Genomic DNA, 18,954 nt, shown 5'->3' on the forward strand with positions numbered 1-18,954 from the left:
TGATTGGCAGACCTCCAAGACCTCACTGCACTCATTCTATTTCTCCTTCTGTAAAACAGAGCTGGGTTAGGGTCTACAGTTTGTAGGCTGCTAGCACCACCTGCTGGTAAGGAAAGACATGACATGACGTTTCTCTATGGTCCATTTCTATGAAATTGAGAGCGGGATTGAGCAATAGATGGTCACACAACTCAAAAAAAGATCACAGTATCAGTAGGCTAACACTGTCCATCAATAGCCACATATTCTAAAAATGTACATGGACACTAATCTGAAATTATAACAGTTTCTGGATTAGAACATCTGTTTCATGATCTCAGAATAAATGTTTAACAGCAACCATCATCTTATGCTTTCCATTTTTATTAACTTAATTTAACGTGTATTTAAGACACAGAGAATGTTTTCATCATAAGTGTTTTCTTTAAAAATTAAAAGGGAGATTCTCTGAAGAATTTAAAACTCAAACTATGCGTACAGGGAATTCAGCTGGCTTGGCTTCTTTGAAAGCTTTTATTTGACAATATTTTTGCCTATTAAATGATATTGGATAGATGGTATTTGTGAATTGTTACCAATCCACTAAATGAAAAAAAGTTACCCAAGTTTACATATCATCAAATAAAAGCTGGAAGTCTAAACTATATTGTTACTTCCATTATTTAATCCTAAACCCAACTGGTCTTGTACATAATATATCTCTCCATGCCTACAAACATTTTTTTTATTTCAACTGGCCATTGATGTTTAATTGTAACATGAGGGTTTAACTGAGCTCTTTTTTCTGCAAAGTGTTTTTTTAAAGAGTATTAGGATGGATTATCCTCAGAGTGACACTGCAAATGTGTGAAGTTCTGGAAAGACAGAGTGACCACTTGTCTGCCCTTCAGCATCAGCAATCAGCCACACTGCTCTTCTGTCCTCATTATGATTCTGAGAACGAAGGAAACACATAGCCAACAAATGTACCACAATCACATACTGTACAACACACACACTCACACACACAGTTTGATTCTAATTGGGTGACCCAAAGCCATTGATATCATCTGCTGTGGTGTGAGACCACAATCTCACCCAGAGCGACCGGCGGCCTCTGCAGCCACACTGCCTCCGAAGAAGACTGGAGGAGTGAGCAAAGGAGGAAGGGTAAAGAAAAGACAAACAGGAAAAAAAAACTGGCCTAAGAAGAGGAAGGAAAGGAGGAGCAAGAGCACAACAAAAACAACGACAAAAACACAAACTGGCGCTGAGTTCATTAATTAGAATTTCAAATTGGACAAACTCAAGATGACAGCGTTGCGCTTGTCAAATCAGATCATGCCCCAGTGGGGTGAGACGCAGAGAAGGGAGAGAAGGAGGCACACTGCTCAGAGCCAAATACCACTCTTAGTAGCTGAATGGGTGCCATCTCTCTCTCTCTTTCCCTCCATTTCCTCTGATTACATCGAGCCCCCCACCCCCCTCCATCCCCGCGTGAATGTCACAGCCGCCTTAACAAGAAGTGACAATTAAAACATCATCTGTGTCTCCAGGCTGAACGGGAGCGGCCTGCCGGGGTCCCTGATCCCCGTGAGGGCAGAGAGGGAGGGAAAAGAAAGAGTGTAAGAGAGATGGAGGAGCTGGAGGGAAATACACTATGAGCTGAGAGAAATGGAGAGAGAGATAATTTGGCAACCTATCTGCACTCAGTGTCAATAAAGTCTGAGGAATTGAACAGAGAAGAATGATATGACTGTACGTGGTCACACGTGAACATGTAAGGTGCATTTGTATAAATCTGAATGCATTGGCAAAAAACCAAACAAACAAAATAACATATTACTGTGGATATTTTATTTCTGTTGACACATAATGTGTGAATTTATAGTTAATTAAAGATCAGAAGCCGTGAGGTGTTTGATGTTATACGTTACATAAGATTTGCCAAAGACATGTCAGATTAGATTCAGCACCCCGTCCACCCCATCAGAGTTACTCTGAAACATTTACAGTTATAATTTGTTGCCGCAGAGCATTATCAGCGCTCTGACTGGACCAGCAACTGTTCGATCAACACTTATCAACTCACAGTAAATATCATGTAATAATTCAACTTTGCTGGAATGCCTTCATTAAGCACAGTGCCCTAAAACAATCACACAATGTGTTCGCACCTGTCTAAATGTCATCTCAAGAACGTGGGATGTAATTTTCATTGGTCCACTTGAGCAAAAGAACTTGAGAAATAAATTAGCAGCAAATTTAAAGTTAATATTAATAATATTTTATAATTATTATTGAACAGTGGTGAGCATTTCATTGCAAAGGAAGGCAAACAGTAAAACTCAATGGGTTAAGACATAGAGATGTGTGCAGCAGTAATTTCACCAGTGGCCTAGATAAAGCAGGCTAGATGGTCTTTGGCATTTTGAAGTATGTGTTGCATGTGTGCATGTGCATTTTGTGCACAATCGCTGGGCTCTACACCAGCTGTGCCACTGCACACAAGGAAGAAACTGCTGCCAAAATGAGCTGTCTTCACCAAAAGCCAAAAACCATCCAGCATGTTACTGGGCACCCCCTTGCACGCACACACACACACACACACACGGATACACAAACATGTGCATACATGGTGCTCACAGACAAAGGCAGATATCCAGACGAAATCTCGGTTAATGAGGTATATGAATTTGGTAGTAGATACAAATTACCTCCTGAGTTTACATTTTTAAACCAGTACAGTGTATCCTGAAATATGTTACTGTACATGGTGTGTCTGTGTGTGTGTGTTTGTGTATGCGCTTGTGAATGCTTGCACCAGGCCAAACAGCCAAGTGCTCTCCGGTTTGATGGCTTTCTGTTATGACTCCATTATGCTGATGGCTTTGGTTCTGTTCCAGATTCTGTGTGTGTGTGTGTGTGTGTGTGTGTGTGTGGCAGCAAAACACTTGTACTCCACAGCATCAAGGATTACAGATGTCCACTCTACATCCACTCATTACTTAATTTACAGAACTCACTGCACTGCACTAGTCTACTGTACAACAAAGACTACAGCATCGGAGGTTCATCAGGTTCTGCTGCTGGATTTTAGAAAGTCTGCCTAGATGTTCACTGGTTTGTTTTCAAATGGATATTAATTCTTAAGTCGTAGCCCATCGTTTACTGGCTAAATTCGTTGAGTTAAAAGATAAAGTCGAGGCCTTTTAATGAATCATCTTGCACAATTTAAAGCTGTAAAAGATGTTCTACAGAACATACAACAGGCTAAACAATCTAATAATGGCCATTTCACTCCTAAACTTCGCAAACTGCCTTAAAAGCTAAGGAATTTGGAATATGATTTTGACATTAATCTTTACCAATCAAAAGCTCATAATTTCTAATTACAGCTGCTTTGTAGCTCTTTGTAACAAACACTTATCTGTCACCTATTCTCATGTTGCTACAGCTGTACACTGGTTGAAAAAAAGAAAAGAAAAAGTGCAGAAATAGTCTTAGTGGCTGAAATACTGCTAATTATTGTGCACTGTTGCATGAAACATTACCCAGCTTTTGTTAATTATTTTGGACAGTTGTGTGTTTGTTAATTAATTAAGGTTTAAAAGTGGTGTTGCTGCAAAGCCATTTACGCTACAACTTTGGCAGTTACACAAATAATACACTGTTTTTTTATTACGCTACATGTGCGGTGCTGTCTGACTTTGGTTTTCCTTGATGATATGTGTTTCTGCACACACTCCTTGTGTGTGTTGCAGGTTCCTTCATCACTGCTACACGAGGATGGTCCAGTCACTGGGTGTGCGTCCATACTGCAAGAGAGCAAAGGTCATGAAAAGGTTACATAATAATATGTGATTCTCTGGAGCCCGAGCATTAAAAAGAAACAAAAAAAACCCCCAAAAAACATGTCACTGAACACTAAACTTCTTTCATCTGCCACCGCTTAATTGCGAGCAAAACATGAATCAAAGAATGAAATCAAATATCCGTAAGCAAATCTGCAAACTCAGCCACCAACAGAACACAACACAACAGAGAAAAGGAACTATAATAAAAATCAAAACAAAATGTTCCCCAATCCGTGACAGCCGCGGAGACAAATCCAATTATTTGTGTCTCATGTTGCAAATTTGTTCTAATGGTCGAAGTGAGAAAGTAAATAAACGCCTGCGAAGGGGAAACAAAAGAATGTGATTTTTAATTAACTTGAAAGAGGAACAGCGGGGCGACTTAGTAAACCCATCTTTCATCTGCTGCCTCAGACCACTTGTTTGTTTGTTGCACAGTGTTGTCTTCAAGAGGGGCATGGGGAGGAGTGTGTGTGGAGGGGATAACACTGTGCTGCTTCTCCCACAAATGAAATGTCAACAGATTTAACAGCGCCGCAAAAGGAGTGCAGCGTTTCCCAGCTTTTTGTCAATTTTATTGTTCATTAAGCTTTGCTGCCGCCTATTCCCCTCCCCCAAATCGTCATCCTCCTCCTCCTCTCGCACTAGTTTGAGGCTTCATTTGCAGAAACTTGGCTTTGAAGATCACAAAAGGCTGAGGCAATAATTGGGTTTGTGCAATTACAGCGAGCTTAACGAGAGAATTCAGGAGTTTGTCTTGCCCCTATCTCCCACTTTCCACAATCCTCCATTAGGCTGGCAACTTCTCTCTGATACACTGTTGATGAAGATGTTATCACACACAGGGATGTGGTCAACACACATTGTGCATTTATACAGGCCTGCATGATTGAGAGGCAAGATATGCTAATAGTTTGCCCCAGACTGTCCAGAACATAAACACAGAGAGCACAGAGAGTGGAAGTGAAGAGAGAGAGAGAGAATGCAAAAGAGAGGAGGAAAAGTCTGAGATAAGCCACATCAACATATCAGAGTGTTCAGAGACTGTTTGGGAGACCAGGAAGAAAATGATACCAGAGGTCAATATATGCTCGTATTACGTATTAGGCCTCAGGCTCTCATGGCATCCAATGTAAATTTTGTCAACGTTAACTGATTCTACTCTAAACGTCAATGAAATTCCTTAAATTTCCACGCGGGTGACAATATCGGAAAACCATAATATTGCTCGCAAAATTCACAGAGAAAAGGTGGACACTGATTTACTTTTCTTCGATCGGTGCAACGGGTGTTGTGCATCTTTTCCTACTTTTCCTACATCTTTTCCACCACAGTTGCTACCAGTGGTGGATCTGCCCATCACAGTTTCACAGAGAACGACAGATGAATGAAGTGAATCCACCCTTCTGATTATTAAGCTTCCGTTTCAGATTTAAAAACCGATAGAAGCAAGTAGAGCTTGGGTTGGTACAGTCAGTGATACAAATCTATTGGTTTCATTTGTTTTCTGTAATCTAGCACATCAACATTGGGATAGTTAAACTATAAAAGCTTAAGAAGCAACTCAAGTCATTCTTTTTATTAGTTCTCTTCTAACAGTGAAGGTCGGATGGTGGTGACTACAAGAAGTCATAGATTTGGCTGAAGCTTGGTGGACAGTCTTGGATTATGTTGCCTGGATTGACTGTTTTATTTTCTTGTCTACATTTGTTGGGGGTCTTGGTTAGAAAGGAACATTCTGCTTTGTTGAGTGTCCTCCTATTTTTGTATAATACTCAGGACTTGCAAGTTGTCTGTAAAACCTGCACTACTTATTTTGGTGAAAACAAAGAGCACAAACTTTACAAAATCGGCATTTTTGCCAGGCAAACATTTACTCTGTTCTGCAACAAGCGCCATCATAGTTAGTAGTAATTTCAACCATTCAAGGGTCTTTCCCAGTGAGAAAATAAGGATCACTCTCAAGCTCATACTAATAATAGGCTCATTACACAGCACAATAACAGAAAGCCAGCGATACATAACACACTCATTAACACAAATCAAGCCTTCAGCAAAAAACATTATGAATCTGTTTAAATCTGCAGCGCTGCATAGAATGTAGAGGTGGTATGTTTGTGGGCCATATTACTAAATCATTACTCATTACCTAATAAGACATCTCACTTATTATGTACTTACAGGCAAACTAATGCATGCAATGGGCGTGCACTGAATAATTTGTTCAAAAACTGGTAATTTAATCTTACTGGGTTACATAATAACTACTTGGATAACAGTCCCGTAATTCAATTATGGAGATGCAAGATAAGTTGATATTTGGAGGGAAATATTTGTGTTTGTTCATCAACAGTATTCTTGATTTAGTGAGTGAAAATGTTTCTTTTATTTCCTCAATAAATTATTGCATAATAGACCTATGAGCCTCAACAAGCCTCACATAAAATAAAGCTGTGGACACCGACATTGTAGTTTGCCAGAGGCTGTTCTTCCACTTCCAGTCCTCCTATATATATGTAAATGAAAGCTTTACTTAAAGTAACCTGTTACTACATGAAATGAGTGCTGGGGGTGACAAGGGTGTAAAGAACACAGACGTTCAACCAGCTGTTACTGAGCCAGTTGAAACATCTGATAGGAGTGTGCATGTGCCTTCATACTGGCATGTGCATGACTGCATGCATGAGTATCTGCATCCACCAACCTGTATATCTGTGAGTTCCTGTGCTATCCGTGAAGTCAACCGTGAGTTTTTATCCTGACTGGGGATGTGCAGGTTCTAAAACACAAAAACACACACACACGCACGCACACACACAACATTAAGAAACGTCAACATTTCTAAGGACATAAGGGATTGTGGGCCTCATTCCACAAATCCTAAACCTTCCAAAATTGTAAAAATGATTTACACAGCTCTATAGCTAAAATATACCTTCATATGAATAACTTATTGAAATAAAAACTGTCTAACTAATCCTAACCCTAACTGAAAAAAGGGCACTGAAGTCACAAAATCCAACTTTCTTCATGTTAACACCAAGCAGGCCAATAAAGGAGTAAGCAGGAAGTTTGATATTTTATGAGATATGCTTATGTGCTGTTTCTGTATCATATGTTCAATAGGCTGTAAAGCAACAGCCTGCTGCTGGTCAGCTTAGCTTAGACTGGCAATGGGGAAAAAGGTATCCTAACTTTTTCTGAGGGTAATAAAATCTGCTTTACATGTTGCTCGTTACCATTTTATATCTTGACCAAGATATACAAAGGTTTGCTTTGGAAGCGTCTGCTAAATGACTAATTGTATACAGTAGAAATTACACGTTGAGGTATTACTGGAGGTTATGTTTCATGAATAGCTACTTCCTGTTATCTGGTTTGCAACGTGTGTTTGAAAGACATTCAACAGAGGCCTCAAGGTTATACAGATTAATACATAAATGTTTCAGTGTTTGGACAAAGCCATGTTTCCTGCCGTTTGCATTTTTACTTTAGCTAAACTTTTAGCCGCTGACTCTAGTCTTATAATATCCAGCCAAATACTAAGTCAGTGACACTTAAAGCAAATAAGTGTATTTCCCATAAAGCTAATATTCTTTTGTGGCATAAATAATCATATGTAGTCAAAACTATATAGAATAGTGTAGACTCTGTATTTAATTGGAATTAGTGTTAATGATTTAGTTCATTAAGTGAGTACATGAAAAATAAATGTTTGTGTAAATGGTTATTTTACAGATATTGTTATGACAGACCGTATTGTGAACACAATGAATGCTCTAAATATGCAATGCTGAAACCATACAGCATTAAATACGGGCAGCATACACAATTACAATCTTTTCTCTGAAAAATGTATTTGTCTTCTGCTCAGTCTCACCTCTCCCTGGTAGACAATCTGCCCTATGGGGCAGATCATGCAGGCAGTGCCAGAGCCAAACACTTCTTTGAGCCGCTGCTGTTTGAGAGCAGAGCATAGCTGGCCCATGGTCAGGTAGCGCTCTGCCACCTTAAACTCAGCCTGGCAGGAGGAAAGTGCAGAGAGACCAGAGGAAATATAAAGACTAATTAATGATATTTATCCATGCATGTCTTTTCATTAGCATTTTTGTATCACAGTGTCACTACATAATCTATGCATTTTACAGTAGCTCAGAACATCAGAAGCGCAAAACAATTATAGTTAAAAATAAATGGTTAGATTTTTTTCTATTTGTAACAATTGTTATGCACCCAGACTGTGCGAGTCTGTGTATCTGTGTGTGTCACTCTCACCCATTTTCTGGTTAGTTCCAGGACGCTTTGTCGAGTTACACCTGGGAGGACCATGCCATCCAGAAGTGGAGTTGCAAGCTCCTCTTCTGAATAAAATAATTACATTTATTTATTGTCGTGTTGTGCCTAATGATGATGTATTTATCAATAAAGACATACATGTTTTAAGGGAACAGAAAGTTGCAAAGAAACAGTTCTGCCAGTAGAGGTCACATTTGTAAAAGGGTTTATGCACAAGTGCTGCAACACTGTACAGTATAGAGATGCACTCTGTTTAGATTTTCTTTTGCATTTGTTCCACTATAATCACTGCATTACACATACAAAAACCGTTGTAGATCCACTTTCCCCACTTAAAGTATTCTACATCACTGTGCTTGACCTACTGACCTCCATCTTCATTGATCCAGTGCAGGAAGATATTCATAGTCCCTGCTTCGGTGATCTGGTGGTCCTCACCATGCAGCCATAGCACCTGCTGACACCCATACTCCACTGCTTCATGCTGGGCAAACAGAGTCCCTCCATAGTTCCTTCGGAAAGCCAGAGCAACAATTGCAATTACTTTACTTTATTTCATATCATTTATAAATAAAAAGTGATACTGCAATTTGGTGCATTGATTGTGTTTAAGTACATAAAAATTAAAGTATGCATAAAGCTTTTGCCTACCCACCCTCCCATCTTGCAATCTCCAGTTCCTCCTTTCCAGGCCCGTGTGTACTTGGGGTTGGCCCACAAGGAGACAGCCTGTGTCTCATTGTTGAAGTATGAGCCCGCTTGACATAGGATTACATACAGCAAGGCACGAGTAGGTTTCTTTACACCCAGAGATGACTAACATGAACACATACACATATAAAAATGTATTTTATAATTCACTCAAGAGATAAACCACTAATTGCAGCGCTGGCCCCCCTTACCTCAGCGCTAATAAATGTTGGCCTGATGTACAAACTGACAGAGTCTGAGTGAGGAACCCAGTCCTGGTCAATCTCTACCAGTTGCCGGATACACTCCAACAACTCTGACTGATCAAAGGCCTGGAGGAAGGAGAGAGGAAGACCAATAGGAAGTTACCAGTAAGTGTTTATAGTTTTCACCTGTGGTTTCCTTCAGTCCGCCCATTCATTAATTTCTCTATTGAGCAATTAACTCGATCTACAAATTCTTCTTACTGGTAGACAGGCTCTCCTAGCAGATTTGGCCATGCGGTTCATGTTGAGCATCGGTCTGAAGAGGCGCAGTCGGTTGTCATCCCCACGGTATGCCTTCAACCCTTCGAATAACTCAATATGAAATAGGACAAGAGAATGTCAAACAACCAAAAACATAATACAGTGGAAAATAGTCAAAATTAGTGAACTAAATTCTAAATACTAAACAAAGTAAGTGTCTGAAGAAGAGAGTCCTTGAGCTAATCCTACTCTAGGCCTCTGGAATTAATGTTATTCATATTGCAATTCAAAATGGAATACTGTTGCACAAATTACATAATGCGATGTGACTTTTTATAAGTTCATTTGTTATAAATTTTAAATGTATTTAAGAACCAAGAGGAGAACTTCCTGCCCATATGGTTGAGATAACCAGGATTTTAGAAATAACTTAGGACATGGGTTCAAGTACACTAACACCCCCGTGGATCCACAATAATATCATCTCAGATTGAACTTAAATGAAGCAAGAAAATGGATCAAAATTGTTTATAAATCCAAATAACACTGGGAGCTTCATCTCTGTTTCCTTTTAATTTGTACTGAATTACATTTTTCATTCCACCATACTTGTCAGGAAATAATTTGAAATTAGACACCCATAAAATAACACATTTCACAAAATAAAGGTCAACCTTTCCGTGCTGCTGGGAATGAAAGTCTGGTGGAAGAATACTTAATTTATCATTAACTAATAAAAGCTGGTCTATGATTAAATATATATAAAAATAATCTTTTAGATATTGTTAAAAATAAATATAATTAAACTAAGGAAAGAGGACCCCAGGCCATTAATTCTACCTGTATACCATAATGCAGCGCTGAACATGCCGGGTGGAGTGACAAGTTCTCCAGTGGCTTGATGAGCGGAGGCTCCCAGCCCCCGGAAAAACTCCACTCTATGATCAGCATGTGGTCAGTGAACACTGTCCCAAAGGCAAACACATCCAGTTTGGTCTTTGGAGCTGAGGATAGCTGGATTACCAGGTCAGCTGCCTGGTTTAAAAACACAGAGAAGAGAAAACCTTAAGGGAAAGGTTTTACGAAAGCATCTAGGCAGTAACATATTCATTAATGGACACCGGTGTTTATATTTCTCATCGATTCCTTTCTCTGCTATACAAAGCATGAAGGCCCACTAATTAATATATTCATCATACTTAACATTTATTCCTCCCACTTGAGTTTTTATGTCCTACTGGGGTGAAAATACAGCATAATTAGATATACTTTATGTAAACCTTTAGTAGAGCTATCTCCTTCATTTCCTAAGTTTCGAGGTTAAAGGAATTATAAATCAGAATGCCTCTGTCAATGTCTATTATGCCAAGTAAATAAAACTAAATAGTTCAAGGTCAGATACAGAATCAAATGACTGCATTAGCATTGGAGGGCTCAACTAGTCTCAGACCATTATGGACCCAGGTTGAGAGAGATGTGTCATTTATCAAGAGCTGTGAGCAAGCTTGAGTTGTATTGAGTGACACCGCTTTCTGGTCTGCTGTTCAGTTAGTTTTATGTTCTAGCTGGCTGGGATTAGACCGGCCCTTTGCCCCGTCCCTTCAGGTGAAGAAGGCTGCTACCACCGTAATCCCAGATTACACTATTGGAATGTAGCAACAACAGTACAGCACTGTGTTAAAGAAGTCTTAGTCATGTATTCATTTCTACTATATTTATGTTTCTGACAGATATTTTTCCAACGTTCAATTAAATGCTTAGATATATAAACACTTCCTGATTACATTTGATGTGCTTTTCTTCTCAGCTACTATTTTTTCACGTTTCTCTGCAAAAGAGCCAAGAATCTCTGACTCTATACAATTTTCAGACAAATATTTTGACATCTCACATTAATACAGTGGGCCTGGCAGTCACTGAATAGACCACTCTGTTCTCAGAATGAGCCCTAACCCTTTTTTAGCCACCTCCCTCAGCTCACACACAGTTCAACCAGTGTTGGGTCATGATTAAGTGTCCAAAACTTTCCAGAATAAGTAGTAAAACCACAGCGCTTCTGACCCAGACACGATCCACCTGCTGTTTAATGATAGTCAGTGTGTCTACATGACATAATTCAAGCTTCAAAGTAATGTGAGAGAATGTAAACAGCACAGTCGAGAAGGTTAAATTTGTTGGATCAGTTCTTTCACTTTTATTTAGTGGCGGTGAAAGTTGGCACATGCCTGTAAACCAAATCCAATACTCATCCTTCTTAGTGTGTGTGTGTGTGTGGGTTTGTGTCTGCACATGTCCACCCTAATCTCTACCTGAGCCACCTTCTACTGCTCAAGCGTCCAGGGTCAGAAAACAAGCAAAGCTCCAGCTACTTAGCGTGAGCTGGGAGAGTGGATCTCAGCCGAAGCTCGCTCAGGTTCAAACGCTGGGGTTTCTTTCTGATTTAATGTCTGGGGTGAGAATAAGGAAACTGTCTGTGGCTTTCAAAGACGTTCAGTGCTATTCTTGGCAACATGGGGACAAGACACAGAACTGGAATATCTTCTGTGCGGAGCAACTGGGGGGATTTTTCAGTGTGAGGAAGCCAAGAAATCATCAAAATGATGCAGCTGGAGCAGCTCCTGAGGGTATGTGCTTTTTAAATCAAAATCAGAAAAACACAACAAATTTACTTTTTCCAGTACCTTAAAGCTTGGAATACTGGCGTCACCCATAGGAGCTGTTGACAGGTAGCTGCTTCCTGTAAACAATTAGGACAACATAGTGGTGACAGTGTCAAAATACTCCCTTTTTGCCCTGTATTTTAATTGCACACTTAAAGTCACCTGATTAAAAATCCACCTAATGCGGGGTCACTATAGTACCAATCCAATACTGATTAAATGGATGAATGGGTTATTGTGACCCAGTGTTAGCATCATTCTTATTCACTGCAGGGTCACTGGATCAACTCAAGCCCTTATGTTAGATGATTTTCTAATCATGAGTAAACATAACCAGTCACTGTGTCAGTGCTGCATTGACCCAGTGCCCAGTCACTTTTAACCAAGTGATTTTTAAGAGTGTCATAATAACATCGCAATCCTCATATAAACTTATATTAACTGCTGTGTCTATCATCACATAGTAAAGTTGCATTGTATATATTGGTTGTATATATTGACACTGATTTTCACACACACACAAAGTATAGACAGATGCCACACCAATAAAAAATGACCTCATTATTATTGATTAAAGTAAATCTACTGTATGAGCTCATGAAAAACCAGTGGGCTGTTTTAAGGCACTGTTACACCAAAGCACAACCCGCACCATCCTCAACAATCTTCAACCTTCAGAGGTTTATTGTACACAGTATTGTTAGGGTACGTTACCTTCGGAGCAGAGAGGAGAGGCGTCTGATGCAAAGGTGGCCGTGATGAAATGAGACCTGCTGTGCCCCCCTTCAGATAAACCGCTTACTGATCGCTCAGGCTCAAACCGGCCCCGTTGTTGCGTTGCAATGACACCAAACAGGTTGCACAATATCATTATCATAATTTTTTTTTCTGGCTTTATGTGTCCATTTATTCTATTGGTCTACGTTTGTTTGATTTATGGACTTTATTACTACAAATGGATCTGGACTATCTATTTAAAAAGTGCTGTTGTTAAGGCGTTAACTCTAAACAAAAGGTCTTCGTCTTAATGTCCTTGTTTCCAAAACGTGCAGCTTAGTAAACCTAGAGTTGCACTGGGTGCTGGTTCCTCCTCAGGCCGCATGGCGGGGGTGCAGGTTCACGTTTAGTCTCGCGGACACACTTGCGATTTCAACGCTTTCAGGCTCGAGCGCTTCAATCTACCTGCGCGCGTGCTCTCGGCGTGCGTTTGGACAGTTAGCCAAATATTTCGTCGCGGATATTCGCTCGTACAAGCAGCACAAGGTAAAATATATTTCTAGATGTCGTGCAATGAGAAAAAATTATGTTTCAGAAAGAGACCGACTGGCGGTGGGGGGGTAGACTTGATGCCCAGGTGCATATATTGGTATGGAGGGTTCCTGGGGTGGTTTCTGTTGTAGCTTTTATTTTACACTTAAATACATTTGTTTGACTTTTATTAAAATAGTCTATTTTTTTAACAAGTATGCTCAATTTCATTACAGTTTAACAGTACAGTTTCAACTCGAGGAAGTTGAGTACTTGAGATATTTCTGGAAATAAATGTGCGTTGAAATTAATTAGCTCCTTTCCACAGCTGGAGCCTACAGGCGATTCTTTGGGTAAATTTGCACCTGTTTTAAGTCTGACAAACCAAGATTCAAAATCTGGAAATGTGCCGTCACATTTATGCTCTTCTTATCACACATTTCGTCCCTATGTACTTTATTTATGTAGCTTTTAAACTCGATGGCCCATCCACCTCACTCATCCGTTTGTCTTTCTTGGATCTTTTCTCCTATTTATGTTGCATATTTCATCACTTGCATATTTCATCACTAATAACCATTTGTGATTACGTCTTTTGTGCCTTCCTGTAACTGTAATTTTTCAGAATCGTTTCAAATATTGCCTGTTCTTTGTTTACCAGGTTGTATTTCCACTTATCAGCTCTGTTTTACATTCTACATTTTGTGTCCTAACCTTTGAGTTAGTGTATTCAGGGAAAACTGTTGTATCCAGTCCATCATTATAAGCTATAGCTACAGTGTTAAGCGTCTGCAATGAACCAAGATTTCACAGTATTTTTATATGTCCCGTGTGTGTTTTGTTTTCCCAAGTTTAACTACAAATACATTTATGCTTATCTTTCAGATTTTAGCCTCTCCTCTAGCCAGGAAGCAAGCACTGCAGCCTTGCTATCAGCAGCATGGACTATTGCACACCCCAGTCAAATCGTCGCCACAACCCCGTTGACAGCATCTGCCGCAAACTGCAGACCATTCAGTGGCGTGGTGACCGGGAGCCCAATTCACCTTTCCAGATTCCCAAGCTTTCCTCGAGCAGTTACGACAGCCCCCAGTGTGTCCTCAGGCACAACCTGGAAGCCATTCTGAAGAAAGGGGCCCCCACCAGAGACGAGGGGGAGAGGGGGAAGGAAAAGGGGAGAGGGATGGGGAAGCTGAGCACTGCAGCTTCCCAGAGTAACAACCCTGGTTCCTCTGTCCCTCTGTGCACCCCCTCCACCCCGGCTTGTGACTCCTCTATGCCAACTAATATTACGTACACCATCACTAGCACTCTGGGTGAGAGGAGAGGTGCTGATGGGAGTGACTTAAGGCAAGTTAAGACATGGCAGAGATATTGTTCAACACCGACTGGCCAGTCCAGGGACTCCCCTTACTTTACATTCACAGGAGGACGTCAGTCAGTGCAGCCTGAGAGCGAGAGGGCAAACAGGAGCCCGCCTCTGTCTCAAACTTTTACCCCGAGCCACAGCACCCTCTCTTTCAACTTCTGCTCTGCAGACACAACAAACTTGACAGAATATGAGCTGCCGTACCCAGCTCTTGTTGTGAAAAGATTGTCCATGGGAGATGGAGGTAGGAAGTAGCTAAGACTGCAGTGGCAGTGTACTCTCAGTGGATACACTTTATATTTAGAGTGAAGTTCCTGTATTTGGAAACAGTAGTTTGGCAGAATATGAATGATTTGGTCTAAACTTTAAAATAATTTGTGCTGTAATGTCACCAGTGCAGTACGAAAAGGCGATGTTTTTATTTCCATTTGCTTTAAAGTAAAGTTTTCTTCATCTCTACGTTTGATTTTGAAAACAGGGCATTGAGTAGCAGCTGCTAAATAGTGCTACTGATGCAGAGAGGGAATGTAGTTACTTTGGAAAATAGAAGAATTAAGCAGACTAATTACAAACTAACTAATGGGGACAAATTCCATTTCCACATTATCTTTACAAGGACGTCATTTCTTTAAACTCAAAGTGTGGATTACTTACCAGACAAAGCAAACTTCAGAACTTCAGGGGCCTAAAGCCCCAAAGTGTGGATTTGTCTTTATTTTGTTCGTTTATTCTTACAAAAATCTTGTCCTTTGTAGTGGGCAGTGATCAAAACATTACAGTTGCTGCACCGCCTAAAGGAAAAGTTATCATGTGTTTGCTTTGCTGCAGAATTCAATACAGTCTTTGTGTGTGTGTTCCACATTTAATGCTCAGGTACTTCAGTAACCTCTGAAAACAGGAAGGAGAGTATGGCAGAAATCAGTCTGATCTGTGAGGAGAATCTGCTGGACACCATATTCCATGCCTGTGACACCCAGCGTCGAGGTATGTCCCCCCCCACAACCCCATACACTTAAACTCATTGATGCAGTCATCAATGGCTCATTCTTTTAAAGTCTTCAATCTTCTATCAACCTCAATACAGAAATGTAATGGTGAATTACAAGTTGTCACTGACTATACTGTTTTTCTCTTGTAGAAGACAGAAGTAATTCTTTCATTTAGAAGTACCACAGTATCCATATTTTCAGAGTCTTTGTCTTGTGACTGTTCACTTTGCCAGACACAACATCGTTCACATTTTTTTATAGAGGGACTTCTTTGTTTTCTTAACGGTTTTAATGTTTTTCTGAAGATGCAGCAGAAATGTAGGACACAGAGTCTTGAAAAATTGTTGGGAAAAGGTAATCTTTGTAATTTGTTTATTTTCCGGAATATATATTATTTTAAGTTTTTGAAGAACTAGGTTACCATAATGGTGTTTGCCCTTTCCTCTGCAGTGTCCTCCAATTGTGCTATTTAACTGATGCTGTATATCTACAGTAGGTTTATCTCATTGGGTTTGTGTAATAATAGTTTCACAAATGTAGAGAGTTTTGAAATAGAAAAATAAAATGAAAATATGTGCCCTTTTGTAGATTTTGAACAATATTCCTGTGTTTTAGATGTACTTTTTGTTTACTTTCACTTTTATCTGAACTTGAGTGAGAAATGTATTTTTGCATTGGTCAGTAAATGTCATTTGTGTCAGAGCAGAGAAATGGACCGTAGTTTGGACAACTGTTAAGTGTGTGGGGACTGAAGAGTAAAGTCAACACTGAGAAATGTGTGAAACCACAAAAGTTAACAGATTTTTACTGTCACTATGGTTACTGGTTTAGCTGCCTACCTTTAACTCACAACTGAAGTCACGATGCATCAAAATTGTCTGAGGGTGTAAAGTGTTAAAGGGAAAAAAAAGAAAGAAATCAAGTAGGGTAAAAATGAACAAGATTGGGCACTGGTGTGCACACTAAAGAAATTACAACTAACTCCTCACCACAAAATAACACAGCAGATCATGTTTTAACACTTTTTTTGAATGTGTGTCTGTGCTTCTTTGATTCTCTTCCAGGTAAAGTGTATGTGTCTCACATTGTCGACTTCTTGCGGCACACTACCAGTCGCAGCTCAGAAGACAGTGGACTGGAGGAGCTTTGCAACATGCTTGATCCAGAGCACAAAGATGTCTCCATTGACTTGGATACTTACCATGCTGTCATGAAGGAGTGGATTGATGACTGCCGCAACAATGGGTACTGGAGAATAGCCATTCCAAAATATTTATTCTTGATGTATCTACATTTTTATTTTGCATTGCCTGCCAGGTTCAAAGTTGAGTGTCTAGTCAGTCTGTAGACAAACATTAAAAGGTTATGTACATGTGGTTTAAAACAAGACTGAGACCAGTGGTAGGTGAACATCCTGTAACATCTGAAGACAAGAGGTCATAAGCTTGAAACTGAAACTGGGTACAGCAGTGCGGCTCTATACCTACATGTTATAACCTTCCAGTATGTGACGAGAAGAGAAGACAAACTTCTAAGTTATATTATCATATCTGAATAATGTTAGGTAAGAAAAACTAGTTCTGCTTGCATTTGATGCCTTTTGGTCATGATTTATTTTCTTGCTAGGCCATCTTTTTGAAATATGATAGAAGAAATGTAACATTTTGTAGTGAAACTCTGAGAACCGCTACAGAGCCTATAATGTGGGTAATACTATGGAAAATGTATTCATTTGTTTCATTTCTGTGAAAGTGAGAATAAGTTGAGATCCGAGCTTCATACCATATAAAACATTGTGAGGATAATTTTTATGCTTTACAATTTTTGTGTTCACTAATTCTGATCCAGATACAAATTTTAGCAAAATAATTAGCTAAATTTGATTCACATACTTTAACATTTTTCAACACTGTGTGAAAATGCAAAGGCTGTTTGCATGATATTTGTTCGCCCTGTGGTCTTGTATTTAGCCTTTCAGAAGAAAACCACTCGGATATTCTGTTTGAGTTATGCAAGTAGACGGAGCAGTGTAGGCGGGTTATGCATCAGATGAGAGGTTACTGGTGATCTTTTTTTCCCATACATTCAGCTGTGTGTATCTGTATTTAACAGTTTGTCTTTTGTCTCTCTGGCAGTTTTGCATCATCACAGTGCACTCTACACTCAGGTCTATATCAAATGTGCATTTGACACCTCTGGTCTAGTTATGTGTCTGTAACTTGGATGGATGATTTTCCTTCGCTCTTTATCTGGCATTTTAGTAATTGCAGATTCAGACAATTTGGAAGTTACATTATATAAATGTATATCATTTAAATTTTATATTCATCTCTTTTACACGTTACAAACATGAAATGATGCATCTGAGCCATTATTTTATGATGTATAAAAATTTTCCAATAAAGCTATACCCCTCATATTTGAAAGAGCTGGAACTGCTACAGTACAGTTCCAGTTTTGGTAAAGAGAGATCTTTTTCCTGGCTAGGCTGAAAGATCTTTGCCTCATTTGTGGGTGAAAATATGCTTATTTATTTCTAAGTGTCTGGCCACACACCTTCAACTTTAAAATGTAACGACTTTGCACTAGCCAAGAGCTCTCTTTACAGTGCGGTCTGATTGTACATCACATAGAAGATTAAATTCAGACTGCATTTTAATGATCAGTGTGCCACTCATTAAAGATTAAACAACTAACCAGCACAACATGTTTATATTAGTCTAAAAGCATCAGCACCTTGTAGCCCATGACTGCCAAATTAAAGAAAAAGGTTGTGTATGTAATTAATTGTGATGCTATATTTCTTTGTATCTTAGAGAAGAGACGACAGATGATGTCACTCAAGACTCAGTCAAACTCAGAGATGGCCTGTCTGGTGAGTGGAAACACTCATTTGCTTGTTTTTCATGTAATTCTATTGTTCACACATTCTGGACACATTCAATTTACATGACACTAGCAGCTAAAATTAGTTCTGTGTGTGTTTTTGTTTTCTCAGCCAAGAGGTCCATGCTGCTAAATATGACCTCAGGAAGTTTGGAGGCCTTTGGTGGAGAGGCATCTAGAGCAGAATTGTAAGTTGAGTGTGTTCATACGTGAGTGTTCATTTTTGTGTAAACAAGCAATTCTGTGCCTTTGTCTATATGACCAGCCACTCCTGACCTCTTTCTACAAAGCTAGATATCATTATGTGTGCTTATTTTGTATGTTTTCCCTCTCAGTGAGACCTCAGAGCTGGTGTATTGTGTTGCTGACCTTCAGATGAGCAACCAGAAGCTCCAGGAGGAAGTGAGAAAGCTGAAACAGGTAGTCGAGGGTATGGAGGACAGCAACCTGAAGCTGGTAGAGGAGAATGAGGAGCTACGCAATCAGGCCAGGATGTAAGATACACCTTCATAT

At 39.6% G+C, this 18,954-nt stretch overlaps 2 protein-coding genes across 12 annotated transcripts in view; one reads left to right on the forward strand and one right to left on the reverse strand.

The window, feature by feature from the left end:
* Window positions 1-2,250: 2,250 nt before the first annotated feature.
* bcat1 (branched chain amino-acid transaminase 1, cytosolic) lies at window positions 2,251-12,953 on the reverse strand. 3 transcript variants are annotated; one of them, XM_067490399.1, is made up of 11 exons: window positions 12,664-12,953; window positions 11,971-12,026; window positions 10,130-10,324; window positions 9,290-9,400; window positions 9,074-9,154; window positions 8,788-8,948; window positions 8,502-8,644; window positions 8,112-8,197; window positions 7,717-7,857; window positions 6,541-6,615; window positions 2,251-3,797 (listed from the first exon to the last, which is right to left on the reverse strand). In XM_067490399.1, exons 1-11 carry the CDS (start codon window positions 12,824-12,826, stop codon window positions 3,759-3,761), a joined length of 1,251 nt encoding a protein of 416 aa, XP_067346500.1. In that variant the 5' UTR covers window positions 12,827-12,953; the 3' UTR covers window positions 2,251-3,758. The 3 variants fall into 3 exon arrangements, with proteins under 3 accessions (XP_067346500.1, XP_067346498.1, XP_067346501.1); XM_067490397.1 differs by having other exon boundaries at window positions 9,035-9,154; XM_067490400.1 differs by lacking the exons at window positions 11,971-12,026; window positions 12,664-12,953 and having other exon boundaries at window positions 9,035-9,154; window positions 10,138-10,277.
* A 139-nt stretch (window positions 12,954-13,092) lies between these two features.
* The window catches only part of lrmp (lymphoid-restricted membrane protein), a 29,130-nt gene continuing 23,268 nt past the window's right edge, over window positions 13,093-18,954 (forward strand). For all 9 annotated transcript variants that reach the window (XM_067490385.1, XM_067490386.1, XM_067490390.1 and 6 more), the window contains exons 1-7: window positions 13,093-13,212; window positions 14,083-14,810; window positions 15,440-15,550; window positions 16,620-16,800; window positions 18,372-18,430; window positions 18,554-18,629; window positions 18,777-18,935. In XM_067490385.1, coding sequence (XP_067346486.1) covers window positions 14,138-14,810; window positions 15,440-15,550; window positions 16,620-16,800; window positions 18,372-18,430; window positions 18,554-18,629; window positions 18,777-18,935 — 1,259 coding nt within the window. In that variant the 5' untranslated portion in view covers window positions 13,093-13,212; window positions 14,083-14,137. The remainder of the gene's footprint in view (window positions 13,213-14,082; window positions 14,811-15,439; window positions 15,551-16,619; window positions 16,801-18,371; window positions 18,431-18,553; window positions 18,630-18,776; window positions 18,936-18,954) is intronic.

This window comes from Channa argus, chromosome 21 (genome assembly GCF_033026475.1).
Source record: "Channa argus isolate prfri chromosome 21, Channa argus male v1.0, whole genome shotgun sequence".
In the NCBI taxonomy this organism is placed as follows: Eukaryota; Metazoa; Chordata; class Actinopteri; order Anabantiformes; family Channidae; genus Channa; species Channa argus.